The sequence below is a fragment of the Loxodonta africana genome, chromosome 9 (genome assembly GCF_030014295.1).
Source record: "Loxodonta africana isolate mLoxAfr1 chromosome 9, mLoxAfr1.hap2, whole genome shotgun sequence".
Taxonomy (NCBI): Eukaryota; Metazoa; Chordata; class Mammalia; order Proboscidea; family Elephantidae; genus Loxodonta; species Loxodonta africana.
Window position 1 is genome coordinate 98,190,270 of NC_087350.1, and position 19,367 is coordinate 98,209,636.

At 42.3% G+C, this 19,367-nt stretch overlaps 1 protein-coding gene across 1 annotated transcript in view; it reads right to left on the bottom strand.

Moving 5' to 3' along the window:
* The window catches only part of ADAMTSL1 (ADAMTS like 1), a 389,822-nt gene that overhangs the window by 39,707 nt on the left and 330,748 nt on the right, over positions 1 to 19,367 (bottom strand). The window contains exon 23 of the mRNA XM_064290455.1: positions 15,984 to 16,118. Coding sequence (XP_064146525.1) covers positions 15,984 to 16,118 — 135 coding nt within the window. The remainder of the gene's footprint in view (positions 1 to 15,983; positions 16,119 to 19,367) is intronic.

The following is a 19,367-nucleotide window of genomic DNA, read 5'->3' on the forward strand; positions in this document are numbered from 1 at the left end:
GCAATTTCTGATAGGGCGGGCCCTCACTGTGGATTAATTTTTACCTGACCTTTGACCAGCATCACAGAACTTGCTGTTTCTATTACTATCTTTGGAGAGGAAGTAATGATGATCTTAGTCTTCCAAATTATCATGATGAAAAATGGCTTCCCACCAGATGTGGCCTACGGTGCTCATTGCCGGTCACTGTGCACATTTCCTAATGTAGGGTCTCAGGATGTACCCTGATCCAGGCGGTAAAAGAGAATCAGGAAATGTGCAGGGTGGGACGTGGGGTGGAGGTGTGTGGGGCAGCTGATAAAGCGGCAATTATAATAGAAATGAGAGATGGAAATGACTCAGGAGGTTGTCCAAGCCAAGACTCTTCTACTTAGTCATGTTTCAAAATCACTTGAGAAATTTACGCAGCTTCTTCTCTCCCTAGGACCTAGAATCGAGCTGGGAGACAGAATACAAATGGGAAAATACCACTATTAACACAAGGGGGAAGAAAAAAAAACAAGTGGGAAGGGGTAGGCTAAATGTCACATCAGTGATCTACAGTAGGGGTTGGCAAACTATGGTCTAAGGGCCAAATCTGGCCCTGTATTTGTAAATAAAGTTTTATTGGAACACATACGCACTCATTCATTTACTTACTGTCTGTGGCTGCTTTCACAGTACAACTGCAGAGTTGAGTAGTTGTGATGGAAACCGTATGGCCCACAAAACCTAAAATATTTACTATCTGGCTTGATAAATATTTACAGAAAACATTTGCCCAACCCTGGTCTGAAGTAAGTGCCGCAGGAGGTCAGCACGAGATCACTTCAGGCAGGGGCACTCCAAGACTTCTCAGAAATGCTCGAATTGCACTTTGAAGACCTCTAGGATTTAGCTTGAGAGGAGGGGGTGGGAGACAATATTCCAGGTAAAGAAGTCAGAAAGCTCAAGGCCATGGCAAGAACTAAGGAGAAGTTTGACTAGAATGGAGGATTATTTCAGACAGGAATAGAATGGAAGGATGGAGGCAGAGGCTAGGTCTGAAGAGCAAAGAGCCTTGAATGGTAGGCTAAAATATTATAAATGATAAAATATACCATTTTCCCATATCAGCTTCTTTATGGGTAGTAGAGAGAGAGGGAAGTGACTTTTAAAGTCCATTTAAGCCCTGAGAATCAATTTTTTAAAAATCCTGATGCCTGACCCCACCCCCAAAGTCCCAGGTAAACATGTTTTTTTTTTTTTTTTTTTTTTTAAAACCTTCCCAGGTGACTCACTGTACAATGGGAACTCTTACTAGATGAAGGCAATGGCCAGGCATGTGCCTGGGGAAGCCCAGCTTAGGACCAGGTAGACAGCGCAGGTGCCCAACACATGTGAGTTGAATTAACTCAATAATATTGGCTTGTACAAGAGCCAGCCTGATAAGCTCAGTTTTACTAGAGTCAGATATATAACATTCAGTCGGTCACATGTTTTCCAATAAAAGAAATCACTTCTGCCTGCCTTTGACTAGGCCTGGAAAAGCTCACGATGCTCACTGCAATATTGAGTCTGTTTATAAATTTGAGCATTTATAGATTTTTCCCTCACTACTATTTTACCGTGGCTGTTTATAAGGCCTTATACAATTTGCTCTCCCTTGTTACCTCTATGACCTTATTTCCTCCCATTTGGTTACTCCACTCCGTTCATATTGGCCTCTTTGTTGTTCCTTGAACACATTAGGCATGTCCCTGCCTCCAGAACTTGGCAATTGCCCTTCCTTCGCTTGGGATACTCTTCTCTTTTTCCAGACATGTGCAAGGCTCAATCTCTCACATTCTTCAAGCTCAAGAATTACTTTCTCAGCGAGTCCTTCCCTAACCACCTAATTTAAAATCACAACCTCCTTCCCACATAGGCATTACCCATCACTCTTACCCTGCTTATTTCTCTCCATAGCACTTTCAACTTCTAACAGCCTATGCAATTTACTTCTTTATTAGGCTGCTTTCTATCTCCCCTACTACAATGTAAGTTCTACGAGAGGAGGGGTTTCTTATTGTTTTGCTCTCCGCTAAATCCCCAGTGGTTTTAATGGTCCCTGGAACAAAGAAGGAGCTCAATAAATATGTACTGAAGGCATCAATACTCAGAATACTTTTACTCATCCTCCAAGACTGAGCTCAAGCAGTTCCTCTCTTAAACTCCCCCTGATGCCCCCCTCACTGGAGAAGAGTCCTCTCTCCTTTGTTCTTGGCTTACTTTGCAACTCTTTAGAGCCTTTTCACACTCACTGTTGACTTTTTGTCTCTCTCACTACTTGGGAGCTCCTCAGGGGCTGGGAGAGAGACAAGGACTGCACATCCAAAGCAGGTATGTGTGAAGGAAATGAGTCAGGATATGGCAAAAGAAGCTTTGGACTATTCTTTTCCTTGTAACTATGCTTTTTACAGTTGCACACCAATGCAGTTTTCCACTTTATTCTAAAATCTTGACTTGAATGGTCTGGGATGTTCAACTAGCACATAGCAGGTGTATGAGTTTCAGTGAAAAACTCATTGCAAAACTCAATGCAAAAGCAACAGATGCTTTTGAGACTCTGTTGGTTACTTTGGGTGATGCCTCCTTACCCACATCGATCTACCAAGTCCTCTCAATGTTACCTCACATATTCCTGGATTCATCCACCTCTTTCCATTCTCTGCCTCTCTAGTCTAAGCTACCACTATTTCTTACCTGGAGTGCCCCAACAACTTTCTGAAAGGTGTAGTCTACAAAATCTTTTTCTCTAGACAGTGGCCACAGTAAGCTTTTAAAACACAAATCAGAAGATGACTAACCTCTTGATTTAAAGACTTCCCATTAAACTTCAGGCAAAGGCAAACATCTTGCCATGGCTTACTGAGTGCCAGCAATTTGCTCCCACTTCTGCCTTCAGCCTTGTCTTAGGCCACTCTTCCCTCAGTTCCTTACTGTGACGGTTCCTCAAATGCTTTATGTTTTCTAGCTGCAGGACCTTCGGTGCTTTCTGGTTCCTCACCTCAGATGCGCATTCCCCTTCCTTCTCCTGGCTAACTCCTACCCAGTCTTCCATCTCAGCTCAAACATCCTTTGCTCAGAGAAATCCTGCCTAAAACCTAGACCAGGGGAGCTATCCTGTCACATGCCCCCTGAGCACCCAGTTCCTCCCCTTTTTATCCAGTCCTCTTTGTTGGAATTACTTTCTCCACCAGACTCAAAGTGCCCCCACTAGAATTCAGCCTCCACAGGGGCAGGGACATTTATTTGTTTTGTTCTTCACTGTATCCTCAGTGTCTAGGACAGTGCCTGGTGCACAATAGATGCTCATCATGTTTTTAATGAATGAGCACTAGGTTTCTATCTTATTTACTGTGTATCCTTGGTTCTAGCACAGTGCCTGGCACCACACTCATTAAGTATTTATTGAATGAGTAAGCGGATTTACCTTTGGGACACTGCCTTTAGAGACTTTTCAGTTTGAACATTAATATGTACTCACCTATTTTCTCATATACTTCGAAAGGTTTAGATATGAACCCTCTTTGAAGCCTCTACCTTTAGACTCCAGACCTGGATTCTATATATTTCAGCCATAGCTGCCACACCAGCATGATACTATTTTGTAGGAGTGGCCCAGTTATGGCCTTGGTAATGGAGAAAGAAAGAGTTATTCACCCTTTAGCATGAGGTTTTGGGTCAAGAAGCACATTGTTGATCCTAGCAGAGACATCTGTCACTACATCTCGGGCCAGTTGGGCTCTGGAATTTTCAGAGGAGACAATGCCCAGCCACCTGCCTCAGATGGTCAACACATAATGGCCTGGCTGCAGCGTTTGGGCCTCACTTGGCCTACTGCTCCCTTCATGCAGGCTGGGAGGCCCTGAGGAGTGGAGCTGCCCTGGGTCTACAGGGCCTTCGAATCCGGGAGTGTGTTGATGCTGCTGAGCAGCTACTGTGTGTGTTGGCTGTGACCCTTGAGCCCCTGCTGGGGAGACGGACCAGGCACAATGACTTCTTTCATGGGAAGGTTTTACTCTGCACACTCAGCTTTGACTGGATGTCTGTGTTTCTCTCCTCTTGGTAAACCACAAGGCATGAGAAAAGGCTTGGGCCCTTTGGCTCTGTGTGGGGCTAGCATGGCATGTGTCTCCAGCAGAGATGTCGTAAGCAGTCCCTCTGACTGGGGCATCGAGCTTGCTCACTCACAAAGCAGCATCTGTGGCTGAATGGAGGAGGCAGGCCAAACCCATGTATACATTCTGTAAGATACTGTACCAGGCTCTGAACCTAAAGAAGACATGCTGGAACATGGTACTGAGCTGCTTTTCTTAAACCACACAATTATTTTGTTACTGGAGGCACCCGAGGCCATCAAGTCTGACAAAAATCCAGGGCCTTGGAACACAGGTGTTCTCTCTTTTCTGGCTTCTCTGTGGGAGAGCTCTACTCACATATGTTACCTTTCTTTGTTTTTTTTCCTTCCAGGCTATGTTCTCTCATTAAGAATGCCTATCCCAGTAACAGGAAACAAAGGACGTAGTGATACAGTGGAAAGAATGTGGTCCCTGGATACTGTAGGTGGGTGATTATGGGCCGTAGACCTGCCACCATAGACCTCTTTCTACATAATGAGGTGGATGGACTAGATTGGGGCCATAGAGGACTATTTTAGGCTTGTAGGCTATGTGGCCTCTCACAAGGACTCAACTTTGCCATTGTAGTGTGAGAGCAGCCATGGACAAACCAAAACTAAACCCATTGCCATTGAGTTGATTCCAACTCATAGAGACCCTACAGAACAGAGTAGAACTGCCCCACAGAGTTTCCAAGGAGTGCCTGGTGGATTCGAACTGCTGTCCTTTTGGTTAGCAGCTGTAGCACTTAACCACTACGGCACCAGGGTTTCCAGTTACGCACGAATAGGTAGGTAAATGAATGGGTTTGGCTGTTGTTCCAGTGTGACTTTACAAAAACAAGTGGTGAGCTAGATTTGGCCCATGGGTTGTAGTTTACCAACCCCTAGACTAGACTGGAAACCCTGGTGGTATAGTGGTTAAGAGCTACAGCTGCTAATCAAAAGGTCGGCAGTTGAAGTGAGGAATCTGTGAAACATTTCATAACATGGAGGAACCTAGAAGGCGTTATGCTGAGTGAAATTAGTCAGTTGCAAAAGGACGAATATTGTATAAGGCCACTATTATCAGAACTTGAGAAATAGTTTAAACTGAGAAGAAAACATTCTTTTGTGGTTACCATAGATGGGAGAGGGGCATTCACTAATTAGATATTAGATAGGAACTACTTTAGATGAAGGGAAAGACAGCACACAATACAGGGGAGGTCAGCACAACTGGACTAAACCAAAAGCAAAGAAATTTCCTGGATAAACTGAATGTTTCGAAGGCCAGCGTAGCAGGGGCAGGGGTCTGGGGACCATGGTTTCAGGGGACATCTAAGTCAATTGGCATAATAAAATCTATTAAGAAAACATTCTGCATCCCACTTTGAAGAGTGGCATCTGGGGACTTAAACGCTAGCAAGCAGCCATCTAAGATGCATCAGTTGGTCTCGACCCACCTGGATCAAAGGAGAATGAAGAACACCAAGGACACAAGGCAAGCCCAAGAGACAGAAAGGGCCACAGGAACCAGAGACTACATCATCCTGAGACCAGAAGAACTACATGGTGCCTGGCTACAACCGATGACTGCCCTGACAGAGAACACAACAGAGAACCCCTGAGGGAGCAGGAGACCAGTGGGATGGAGACCCCAAATTCTCATAAGACCAGACTTAATGGTCTGACTGAGACTAGGACACCGGTGGTCATGGTCCCCAGGCCTTCTGTTGGCCCAGGACAAGAACCATTCCCGAAGCCAACTCTTCAGACATGGATTGGACTGGACAATGGGTTGGAGAGGGATGCTGGTGAGGAGTGAGCTTCTTGGATTAGGTGGACACTTGAGACTATGTTGGCATCTCCTGACTGGAGGGGAGATGAGAGGGTGGAGGGGGTTAGAAGCTAGCAAAATGGACATGAAAAGAGAGAGTGGAGGGAGAGAGTGGGCTGTCTCATTAGGGGGAGAGTAATTGGGAGTGTGTAGCAAGGTGTATATGGGTTTTTGTGTGAGAGACTGACTTGATTTGTAAACTTTCACTTATAGCACAATAAAAATTATTAAAAAAAAAAAAAGGTTGGCAGTTCAAATCTACTAGGTAGGTGCTCCTTGGAAACTCTATGGGGCAGTTCTACTCTGTCCTTAGGGTCACTATGAGTCGGAATTGACTCGATGGGTACGGGTAGAATAGACTATCTTCTAAGAGTGACTACATAATAATTCTGGAACATGATTATTAAAGTATCAGCTTAGTCTAGGAAAAAAGTATTTAAAACATTGATGTCATATATAAGCTTTTGGCTACTAACTGAAAGGTTGCAGTTTGAATCCACCCAGAAGTACCTCAGAAGAAAGGGCTGGTGATCTAGTTTCAAAAATAAAATTAGCCACTGAAAACCCTATGGAGCACAGTTCTGCTGTGACACACACGCGGTTGCCAGGAGTCAGAGCCAATTCGAGGGCAACTTGTTTTATATATACACATATACATAATTTTTTTTTTGTACATATATGTCACATATATACACTTCTGCTTCTGACCAAGATGGAGTAATAGAAACTGAATTTATCCTCCCACCTAAAACAATTTAAAAATGGACAAAATATATGAAGCAATGGTTTTCAAGACAGTGAACAGCGATCCCTGAGAGATGGGAAACAAACAAGGTAAACTCTATGATTGACCCTGCTTAGTGCCTTGAGACAGTAGCCAGCATTCCACAGGGTAGGGAACAGTAGTACCTTTTCCCACCAGCTACATGGGAAAACCTCATGACTCATGGGGCATTTGAATAGAGTGTGGTACTGGTATAAAGACAAATAGTCAATGGAACAGAATGGAGAGTTCAGAAACATAGATGGACAACTGATTTTCCACCAAGGTATAACGGCAATTCAGTGGAGAAAGGATAATGCCTTCAACAAATGGTACTGGAACAAACTGGGTATCCATATGCATAAACATGAATTTCAATCCATTCCTCACACCATATACAAACATTCACTTGAAATGGATCAGAATCCTAAACGCAAAACCCACAAATATAAAGTTTATAGAAGAAAACATGAGAGAAAATCTTTGTGACTAGGGGCATGAGGTAACGTTTGGAGATGATGGATATGCTCATTATCTTGATTGTGGTAATGGTTTCATGGTGTATACATCTATCAAAAAATCAAACTGTAGGCTTCAAATATGTATAATTTATTGTAGGCCAGTTATATCTCAATAAGGTTGTTAAAAAACGTGAAATATATGTCAAGCATATATACATCTTTGTATCTCACAAATCAATAAAAAGACCAATACCTATCCAAAAATGAACAAAGCACCTGAATGAGCAATTCCTAAAAGAATGTAAATTACTGATTAAAAAAAAACCCAAACCTGTTGCCTTCAAGTTGATTCTGACTCATAGGGACCCTACAGGACAGAGCAGAACTGCCCCATAGGGTTTCCAAGGAACAGCTGGTGGATTTGAACCGCAGACCTTTTGGTTAGCAGCCAAGCTCTTAACTGCTGTGCCATCGGAGCTCCAAATTACTGACAGATATATTACAAATAAAAATTGTTGAAAATCACATAATTACAGGAATAAAAATACAAATGTATTTATACCACTTTTTTTTGTATTATATTTTACACTATTGTGTATTCTCCAACTAAAAGGGCAAATGTAAAAATATGGGTCATATCTAGTGTTGATAAGATTTAGGGGGAAATGGGAACTCTCCTTCCATGCTAGTGGGCATAAAAACAGGTATAAGTTTTTTGGAGGGCAATTTGATAGCATGTGGAAAAGCCTGAAAACACAAAGTTTTTGACGGAATCGAATTCGACTTCTAGGAATTGATCTTAAATTAACAGGGGTGTACACAGGATTGAGAAATAAAAATATTCATTATATATATTTTTAAAATAGCAAAAGATTGCAAAGAACCTTAAAGTCCAACATTACAGAACTGCAAAGAACCTTCAAGTCCAACATCACAGAATTGGTTGAATAAGATATAGTACCTCTAATGTAGCCATTAAAAATAAAATTTTAGAAGAATATTTAGAGACAGAGGTATTTGCTATATAACACTTAGTGGAAAAAGTTACAAGCAGTATATAGACTCTGATTTCATTTTAGACAAAAGATATGTATAATATGTATATTAATGTCTAGGAAAAAGGCCTTTTAGACGGGTATACTCTGAGCTAGGTAATTACAGATAATTTTCATTTTTTTCTTTTTGCTTCGCTATTTTTAATTGTTCTACAATGAAGATGTATTGTTCTTATAATAAAAACTCCAATAAAAGTTGTTTTTCAAAAAAATATCAGTGCCAATGCCTTATAAATGATATTGTGGACAATATTAGTCCTGGGCCTTAATGGCCAATAACAATATTTAACAGATGGCTACAAAAAGGGTTAGGTACTGCAGGGAGGCTCGAGATGCTGCTGCTCAAAAATGGAGCCCTGCAGAGTCCTGCTTAGGTCTGGACCACCAAGAGTGGCAGCATGGCTGCTGGCCTGGCTCTTGAGAGCATTCAGCACAGTTTAGGTCTCCCTGCAGAAAGGATACCTGTAAACAAGGACTTGGGACAAAGGGTCTGGTTAGGTTGGGTACACTCTGAAAGGCCGAACCTCCACTGGGTATTTTCCATGTCTTAGTCAAATACTGTGAGAGCATCAAGGGACTCATCTGTCCCAACCCTGTACTTCACAGTTATGGAAAATGAGGCTGAGATGAGCCCATGCGTGTGCTGTTTAATCAACTTTCCTTTCTGAAAGTTGTAACAGCGAGTTGAAGTGAAATCAATGCTACAGTATCTAATAACCCACACAGCCACTTCTGGGATAGACTCACTAGGAATGTCAACGGTCAAGCATTAATGGAGAGGAGCAAGCTGTGACGCATGGCTTTCAAAATCCAAAGTAATCCTCCTCCTCTTCCTCCCATGAAAACATGAGAACCAAATTGAGCTACTGTTCCTGCACCATAGTACTATGACATTTTCTGGACCTGGTGCAGCCACATCTTCATACATGGAAGAAATGCATACACCAGAATCTCATCATTTACTGTCTATCGCAGGGTTGACAAATAGGTTTTGTACCGTGTATCAACTGCCATGATTCAGTAATGGCTGTTTGCAGGGAATGTTAAAATGAATTCCAAGGCAGCATCTGGGCTGAGTGAAAAAGAGTGTTATGATTGATTAGAGATATCTGCCTTGGCTGTGGGAGGGGTGATTAACAGTATCTTTGCAACATATTTCCATCCGGGTTTAGAACTTCTGTTATACTCACGGTATGATGAATTACCTAGTATGGCCTTTCCCGTCAATAGTTTTGTAATTCCCACCCAGGTGACTGGACAGGGATGTGCAAATAAGATAACTGTGGCCCACCAAAGGGACTGGTCAGTGTTGCCTTAAAAGAGAGCCAATTCCAGAGCAGAGGGAGGATCCTACCACCATTAAGGAAGAAAAGAGCCAGGATCAGAGAGCATGTCCTTTGGATCCAGCATCCCTGTGCTGAGAAGCTCCTGAAAACAGGAGACAGAGAGAGAGAGAGAGACTCAGAGAGAGAGAAGGAAAGAGAGACAGAGAGAAAGAGCAAGCAAACCGTAACCTTGAAGACGGTAAGAAGCGGTGGCAGGAGAGACCTGGTAGCAGGAGATGGCGTAGTGAGCTTCCCAGCCATGGAGAGAGAAATGTGAGCACCTTTGGGGAGAGGCCTAGGGCCAGGGAGAGGCATGCCTATACGCACGCTGGGAAGAGGCTACCCTGATGGAAGAACTGTGTCCTAAGTGTTCTTGAGCCAAAAGCGTAAATGTTACTTCCTGAATAAACCCCCGAATTGTGAGTATGGTCTGTGAGTTCTGTGTGACCCTTGCTATGAATTATCAAGCCCAGTAGAAAGTGCTGTGGGAGGGACAGCTGGTGTCAGAATTGGTAAAGATGGCGGAGACAGGAGGCCTGTCTGACTTCTACCTCATAGGAATCAGCCTTGAGCTGTTTATCTTGGTTCTCCTTCCCCCTTGTGGGGTTGGAGGAGGTCAGACAACTAAGCCAAGCCGTTTTTACACTCTCAAAATCAGGTTTCTTCATTAAATCTCTCCTACTACTGATTACTCCTATAGAGCGTCAGATTAATTCTCCTCAAACATTACTTATTACTACATCATTCTCCTTAAAACCCTCTAAAAACATGTCTCTGTTTCCCACATAGTAAATCTACCTCCTTAGTCTAGTAGTCAAGATCCTCCACAACTTGACCTCACTTAACATTCTAATTTCTCAGCAACGCTATACAAAACCTCCTGTGTCCCTCGTCTTTCTTGTACCCAGATCACACCCTGTGTTCTGAAAGGACTACCTAGAGAGCCAGGGATGGGAGCCAGTCCAAATGGGAGCAACTGGCCACTAAAAGATCAGGATGTCACCAAGGGAAGGTTCAAGATGGAGGGAGGATATTAGAATTCTGGGGGTGAGAATCTGAGCCAAAATCTAAGTGAGCAAGCTCTGGCAGAGATTTGCTTTTTTTGATGGACTAGTTTCTATCACATGCCAAAAAGCACATTTCAAGATCTATCCTAAAGTAAAATTCTGTTAGTGATAGGATAATATCCATAAACCTACATGGAACTCCAGTTAATATGACTATTATTTAAATTTAAGTACCAATCACTAATGCCAAAGACGAGGAAACTGAAGATTTTTACCAACTTGTGTAGTCTGAAATTGATCAAACATGCGATCAAGATGTACTGATAATTACTGGTGACTGGAATGAAAAACATGGAAACAGAGAAGGATCACTACCAGGACAATATGGCCTTGGTGATAAAACAATGCCAGAGATGACAAGATAGAATTTTGTAAGACCAATGACTTATTCATTGCAAATACCTTTTCCAACAACATGAACGATGACTATACACATGGACCTCACTGGAAGGAATACACAGGAATCAAATCAACTACATCACAGGAATCAAATTGACTATATCTCTGGAAAGAGACAATGGAAAAGCTCAATATCATCAATCAGAATAAGGCCATGGGCCCACTGTGGCACAGATCATCAACTGCTCAGATGCAAGTTTAAGTTGAAGCTGAAGAAAATTAAAACAAGTCCACGAGAACCAAAATATGACCTTAAGTATATCCCACCTGAATGTGAAGACCATCTCAAGAATAGATTTGATACACTGAACACTAATGACGAAAGACCAGATGAGTTGTGGGAAGATATCAAGGACATCATACATGAAGAAAGCAAAGGATCATTAAAAAGAATGAAAAGATCAAAATGGATGTCAGAAGAGACTCTGGAACTTGCTGTTAAATGTTTAGTAGCTAAGGTGAATGGAAGAAATGATGAAGTGAAAGAGCTAAACAGAAGATTTCAAAGAGGGGCTCAAGAACACAAAGTAACGTATTATAATGAAATGTGCAAAGACCTGGAGTTAGAAAACCAAAAAGGAAGAACATGCTTGGAATTTCTCCAGCTGAAAGAACTGAAGAAAAAATTCAAGCCTCAAGTTGCAATACTGAAGAATTCTATGGGAAAAATATTGAACTATGCAGGAACCATCAAAAGAAGATGGAAGGAATACACAGTAACTGTACTAAAAACAATTGGCCAATGATCAACCATTTCAGGAGGTAGCATATGATCAAGAACTGATGGTACTGAAGGAAGAAGTCCAAGCTGCACTGAAGGCACTGGCAAAGCACAAGGCTCTGGGAATTGACAGAATACCAACTGAGATGTTCCAACAAATGAATGCAGTGCTGAAGGTGTTCACTTGTCTATGTCAAGAAATTTGGAAGACAGCTACCTGGCCAATCGAGTGGAAGAGATCCATATTTGTGCCCATTCCAAAGAAAAGTGATCCAATAGAATGAGGAAATTATTGAACAATATCGTTAATATCACATGCAAGTCAAATTCTGCTGAAGATCATTCAAAAGCAGTTGCAGCAGTACCTTGACAGGGAACTGTCAGAAATTCAAGCCAGATTCAGAAGAGGATGTGGAACAAGGGATATTACTGCTGATGTGAGAAGGATCTTGGCTGAAAGCAGAGAATACCAGAAACATGTTTACCTGTGTTTTATTGACTATGCAAAGGCATTCAACTACATGAATCATAACAAGTTACGGATAACACTGCGAAGAATGGGAACTGCAGAACACTTAATTGTGCTCATGCGGAACTTGTACATAGACCAAGAGGCAGTTGTTCAAACAGAACAAGGGGATACCACATAGTTTAAAATCAGGAAGGGTGTGCATCAGAGTTGTATCCTTTCACCATTCTTATGCAATTTGTATGCTAAGCAAATAATCTGAGAAGCTAGACTATATGAAGAAGAATGGGGCATCAGGATTGGTGGAAGACTCACTAATAACCTGTGATATGCAGATGACACAACCTTGCTGAAAGTGAAGAGTACATGAAGCACTTACTGATGAAGATCAAAGACTACAGCCTTCAGTATGGATTACACACTTCAACATAAGAAAATAAAAATCCTCACAACTGGACCAATAAGCAACAGCATGATAAATGGGGAAAAACTGAAGTTGTCAAGGGTTTCATTTTTCTTGGATCTACAATCACAACCCCCAAGGAAGCAGAAGTCTAAGAAATCAAATGACATATTTCATTTAGCAAATCTGCTGCAAAATACCTCTTTAAATTGTTAGAAAGGGAAGATTTACTTTAAGTACTAAGGTTCACCTGACCCAAGCCATAATATTTTCAATTGCCTCATAGGCATGTGAAAGCTAGACAATGAATAAGGAAGACTGGAGAAGAATTGATGCCTTTGAATTATGGTGTTAGCGAAGAATATTGAATATACTATGGACTGCAGTAAGAATGAACAAGTCTGCAATAAGAATGAACAAGTCTGTCTTGGAAGAAGTACAGCCAGAGGGTTCCTTGGAAGCAAGGATGGTGTGACTTCATCTCTCGTACTTTGGACATATTATTAGGAGGGACCAGTCCCTGGAGAAGGACATCATGCTTGGTAAGGTAGTTGTTGTTGTGTTGTTAGGTGCTGTCAAGTCGGTTCTGACTTACAGCGACCCTATATACCACAGACCAAAACACTGACTGGTCTTGCGCCATGCTCATAATTGCTGTTATGCTTGTGCTCATTGTTGCAGCCACTGTGTCAATCCATCTCATTGAGGGTCTTCCTCTCTTCCACTTACCCTGTACATTACCAAGCATGATGTCCTTCTCCAGGGACTGATCCCCCCTGACAACATGTCCAAAGTATGTGAGATGCAGTCTCGCCATCCCTGCTTCTAAGGAGCACTCTGGTTGTACTTCTTCCAAGATAATTTTTTTCTTTCTTTTGGCAGTCCATGGTATATTCAATATTCTTCACCACACCACAATTCAAAGGCATCAGTTCTTCTTTGGTCTTCTTTATTCACTGTCCAGCTTTCGAATGCATATGATGCTATTGGAAATACCATGGCTGGGGTCAGGAGCACCTTAGTCTTCAAGGTAACGTCTTTGCTTTGCAACGCTTTAAAGAGGTCCTTTGCAGCTGATTTGCCTACTGCAATGCATCTTTTGATTTCTTGACTGCTGCTTCCATGGGTGCTGATTGTGGATCCAAGTAAAATGAAATCCTTGACACCTTCAATCTTTTCTCCATTTATGATGATTAACGTAGAGGGTCAGCAAAAAAGAGGAAGACCCTCAATGATATGGATTGACACAGTAGCTGCAACAATGGGCTCAAACACAGCAACGACACAGGACTGGGCAGTGTTTTGTTCTGTTGTACACAGGGTTGCTATGAGTCGGAACTGACTCAACAGTATACCTAACAGCAGTTTCTATCCTAGTTTAGCTGCACCTTCAGCAGGTGAATCCCTCTCACCCATCCTTCAGTGCTCAGTTCTAAAGCATCACAATCGGGCTCTGGTCTCAAAAGACCTACTTCTCAGAGTTCTAATACTTGACCTCATTCTGTAATTAATCTCCAGAATTCCATGGAGAACTCTCCTAGTTCATGGTGCCGGCCAGGCACTGCCATTCGCCACTACAGTCCATTTGGCCCAGGCAGTTACATTCAGGGACTTTATGGATATTGACTCACTGTCTGATTTAAGTGGAGCAGTCTGGATGTGGACTGGGGCACTAAGGTGTCTCTTAACTGTTAGATTTAAACACCAGTGTAAGGTAACAAAGCACCATAAACTAGTAATAGAATGCAGCAGCACACAGCACAATAAATTCTTATTGCCCATGGCTAAAATGAGACAAAATATTACTCCAGAATAAGGAAGAAAGAAAAGAAAGCTATCATGGAAAAATGCAACCAGGTTAACTTTTCCACCATGCTGAATGGCACTTGAATGGCCCCAAAGAATTACTGAACTTGGAGAAAATAAGCGATTGCTGCACACCCTGTCAGCAACTGGGCTATGATTAACTGTTAGGATAATTTTTTCACAGTGATGAGCTTAAAATAAAAAAAGTTCACCACATATGCATTTCACTGGGAATAAGTTTACCATTTGTAAAACAACCAATCAAACTGTTGCCGCTGAGTTGATTCTTGCTCATAGCAACCCTACAGGACAGAGCAGAACTGCCCTATAGAGTTTCCAAGAAGTGCCTGGTATATTTGAACTACTGACCTCTTGATTAGCAGCTGTAGCTTTTAACCACATGGAAAATATGCAATTTGAAATTTCTGTGAATTCTGATCAATATGATGAGGAAAAATCTCAATGCAAGTTTGTATATATTATGGTAAACAGAATAAAGCTACTTTGTGACTGTATTTCTGTGTTATTTTTACCCAGATAAGAAATAGAGAAATCGGAAGTTTTTTTTTTTACTGTGAGGATTCTTTGCAAATTTCAAATGATAATGAAAACTGAACTTAAATCTTTCTGTGCCCTAATCCTATCGACCAGACCCTGTGGCCATGTTGCTAAGTCATCACCAGTATGACTTGGGACCCATGGGTCATTTGTTCTTGCTAATTGGTGGGGAGAAGAGGCAGAGAAACTTCCAATTTAAAGACAAGGGAAAAATTCAGGCTACTGTTACTAACATTTGGGGCCACTGAATTAGCGTGAGAATTTCTCCCCATTTTGTAAGTCTGTTTCTTTCATGCCTCTAGAAGGCAGAAGAGTTCTCCACTTTTACCATCTCCGTAGGTCATGGTGGGAGTGTGGAAGGTCCTCTAGCATCGCTTTCATTCTGGTATGAGGACCCAGAACTGGATGCGCAGGCATAACTCCCATGCTACCAGAGGGCACCAGCCATGTGGGCAATAACTTGGTCCCCAATGATAGATGCCAGGGAGATTGTGCTTGGTGAAATCATTTAAACATTTGCCTTGAGGAGTCTGTCTAGGTTGGTTTTAGGCTCTACCCACAGAAGGCTGGCCTAAATAAAATTTTCTGGTTGATATCACAGCTTTCTCCTTGAGAGTTATTTCTAGCTCTAGTCTAGGTGGGAGGAGGCCATGGGGCAGTACTGGGGGACAGTTGGCAAGGAGAGATATAGGAGCTGTTCTTTACTGCTGTGTCTTTCTCAAAGTTTAGTGAGGCAATCTGGTTGAGAGGACCTGTCCTGTGACATTAGCCCAAGAGGCCTCAGAAAGGAACCACGCTGGAATCTAGACAAACTAGAGTCCAGGCTGAGAACTGCACTCGCCTTATATGAAAAGTCAGCCAAGTTTCCACTGGTGAGTCTGGATTCTGTAGGCAATTTAGTGATTTCCTGTTGTCCACCCCCCACTGCTGCCTCCCTCCCACCTGCAAACAGTCACCCATCCATAAATCCTGTCCAGCCCTGGATTTCTGCCCAACGTTTCAGAGAGTTGGACTTACCAAGGACAGCAGAATTCCCAGGATCCAGGACCAGCTGTGTTCCCACAGGAGACGTCAGCACTGAAGGAAGGTTCGGTCCAGTGGCTGAAAGCAAGGCCCTGATCTCTTCCAACTGCATGGGGACTTGGGGGGGATCTGTAAGAAGGCAGATGGTAAATCAGGCAGGTTGAAGCATAAAGGCTGTCTTAGCGGGAGAGGAAGAGGAGGGTATGCATATAAGTGTGCATGTGTAAGACAGGCATTGCTATGGTTACCTTTTTAAAGGACTTTTCCTATAGAGTGTCCATCTTATATCAAGGTGGGTCTGAATTTTGAACTTAGATGTCTGAAATGATAAGGTCAGTACTAAGAACCAGGCATGTTGATTTCAGTCTTGCCTTACTTTACATCATGGCAGCACTGGGCCCCTAGAAATTTGCAGGTAAATTAAGTCATATTATTGTTGTTAGTTGCCGTTGATTCTGACACACTTTTTAAAAACATATACTTCTTTAGCATTTCCTATATGCAAAGTCTTGTGCTAAATAGTTTTCATTCCATTTTTCCTTTAATTCTTGTAACATCCTTAAGAGGGAGGCACTTTGTTATTATCCCCACAGATATATGCCACAGAAATTTCTAATTTAAAAGATTACTATCAGTGGCTTTTTCTATGAAGAAATAAATCTAGTTGTGAAGTTGCTAAGTGAATTGGCTCTGTGGTCTGAATTTTTATGCCCAACTAAGACCCAGATAAGCAGAACAGGAAGAGGAGGTTGCAACAGGATGCTATGTTGCTGAAAATTTTACACGGAGTCAGGGCTGAAGTCATCAGGGGTCGGAGTTAACCAGAGCTAAAAGTGACAAAATAGCGTGCCTTGCTTATCATTTCCACAGGACAAATAAAAAGGCAGGCACCTGCTGACCCAGGGTGGAATGATCCCAGATTCTCCTGGAAAAGCACCAGAATCATCCCTCCTCTGGCATCTCCTGAAACCCTGCTCTTTCCCAGGGCCAGCTCCCCACTTCTCCTCCAGAGCACTTGGAGTGGAAGGAGAAGCAGGAGCTCTGCTATTGTAATCGATGGTCATTTCAATAAGGTTCAGTGAGGGCCTACTATGTGCTCGGCACCTTGTTAGACACTTACTAGGGATGGCAAGAAAATAAATCACCACGGTATCTGAATCTACTTCAGAATGACACCTTCTGTGTATTCTGCCTTTGACTGCAGAATATCATTACATACAGAAAACAGTAATGAGCTTGAGAGCAGAATTGCCCCATAGGGTTTCCAAGGAGTGGCTGGTAGATTTGAACCACTGACCTTTTGGTTAGCACCCTGAGCTCTTAACCATTGGGTCACCAGGGCTCCTAAATATATATATGTATACAAACATATATACATTATATATGTATACACTATATACAATATACATATATATTATATATGATATATGTGTATATATGGAAACCCTGGTGGCGTAGTGGTTAAGTGCTATGGCCGCTAACTAAAGGGTCGGCAGTTCAAATCCACCAGGCGCTCCTTGGAAACTCTATGGGGCAGTTCTACACTGTCCTATAGGGTTGCTATGAGTTGGAATCGACTCGACGGCACTGGGTTGGGTTTGGTTTTGTTTTTATATATATATATATAATTTAAAAATATTTTCTTCATTATAGTATAGGGAAAAACACTAGGCTTAGGTTCAGGAGCCCTTGGTTTGGGCTGTGGCTCTCTCATTAATTCACTTGGGGATGTCATTTAATCTCTCTGAGCCTTAGTGTCCTCATCTATAAAATTAAGTTACTTCCCAAGATCTCCTTCTACTCTGATTTTAGGAATTGATGGTGGCGGTATACTCAAAGCTAGCCTCTCTCCCTCCCTTCCTTTTTAAAATTCCTTCTTGAAACTCAAGGAGCATTTGCTTATTTACTACTTAAGAGCAAAACAGGGAGGCTATGTGTCATCTTCAAAATGATCAGCTCTCCTTGGGCTAAGTGGCTGCCCCTCTCAAAATCCTTGTAGCTTCTACAGTATTTTTTTTCTTAGGTACATGTCCAGTTTATCTTCACAGTGAAACTGTAAATTCTCCAAGGACAGAGGTCACCTCCTGTATTTCTCCTAAAGCTTTGCCAGTGTCCCCGTGACATGGAACTTGGACGTCATACTTAATGAATACTCACTGAATGACTGGATGGATGAATGCATTAAGTCTACCTCATTACGCTTCATGTTGCCACACTACAAGTTAAAGAACTTAGCATGAAATCCCTGCTTTATACAGAAAATCCTCCGTTTACACGTTAAGCTGCATTCTTGTTGGTGAAAAAAAGAGATGCTACCTATCAAAACTAACAAACTTTGATTAATAAACCTAGACTTCTGATCATGAAAAGCCCTACCCTTGAGTCTAAATAGTGATTTTTCCCTCAAGTTTGGTTCAACGGGGAAAAGAGGTTCAACTCCTTGTGCACCGTGCTCACAGTCATACCATATTAGAGTTAGAATGCTGCTAAGAGCTGGCTCACAAAACATATACACTCCATTGGCAAAGCCACAGTAGCCGCTACACATCCTAGGCTTTCATCTGTGTTGGCAGAAGACGATCAGGAAGGGTTATTAGGAAGGAAAAACCCATCACTAAGCACCATAACTCAGTGTGGGGCACTCGTTCCTCCTGGGTGCTGGACTAGCAATGCGGCTGGATGAAATCCAACACTAAACAAATGATCTCCTTCACGGAGTTGATTTTCCATGGCTTCTGAAGATGGCTGGTGGTTTGTGCGACCACTAGGGAGATGAAAACCCATCAGGGCCTCTCTGAGATCTGAGTGGGTAGGCGCTAGAAAACCTAGGCTGTGGTATATCAGCAATTTCGGGAGTGAAAATAAAAGTAGAAAGTGAAAATAGAAGTATAAAGCTCATTTTTCCTGAGGAAGTTCATCATGTGTATGCATATGTATGTACGTGTGGCATGTAATTATTTACACTTCTCACACTTTTCCTTTTGTTTCTCTTTGAATGATAGCTTTCTCTTGCTGAGAAAGCTAGCATAAGTCCTCTAATAATTGCTTTTTTTTTTTTTAAGAGTAAGACGAATACATGCTCTGTTACTTCATCCCACCAACCTCCAGGGACAGCGGAGAAGAAAAATTGAGTTTCCCTAGCGAAGGGGACAGAAAGGGTTATAGCTTGCTACATGGCTGGGGCCAGCACTGGGCATCACAGGGTACTGGATGGTGTCCCAGCAATTGTTGTTATTTTTAAGTGCCTTTCTGATACTTTAAGGAGCCCTGGTGGTGCAGTGGTTAAGTGCTTTCGGTTAAGGCTCGCCGAAAGGTTGGTGGTTCTAACCCGCCGGCTGCTCCGCAGGAGAAAGATGTGGCAGTCTGCTTCTACAAAGA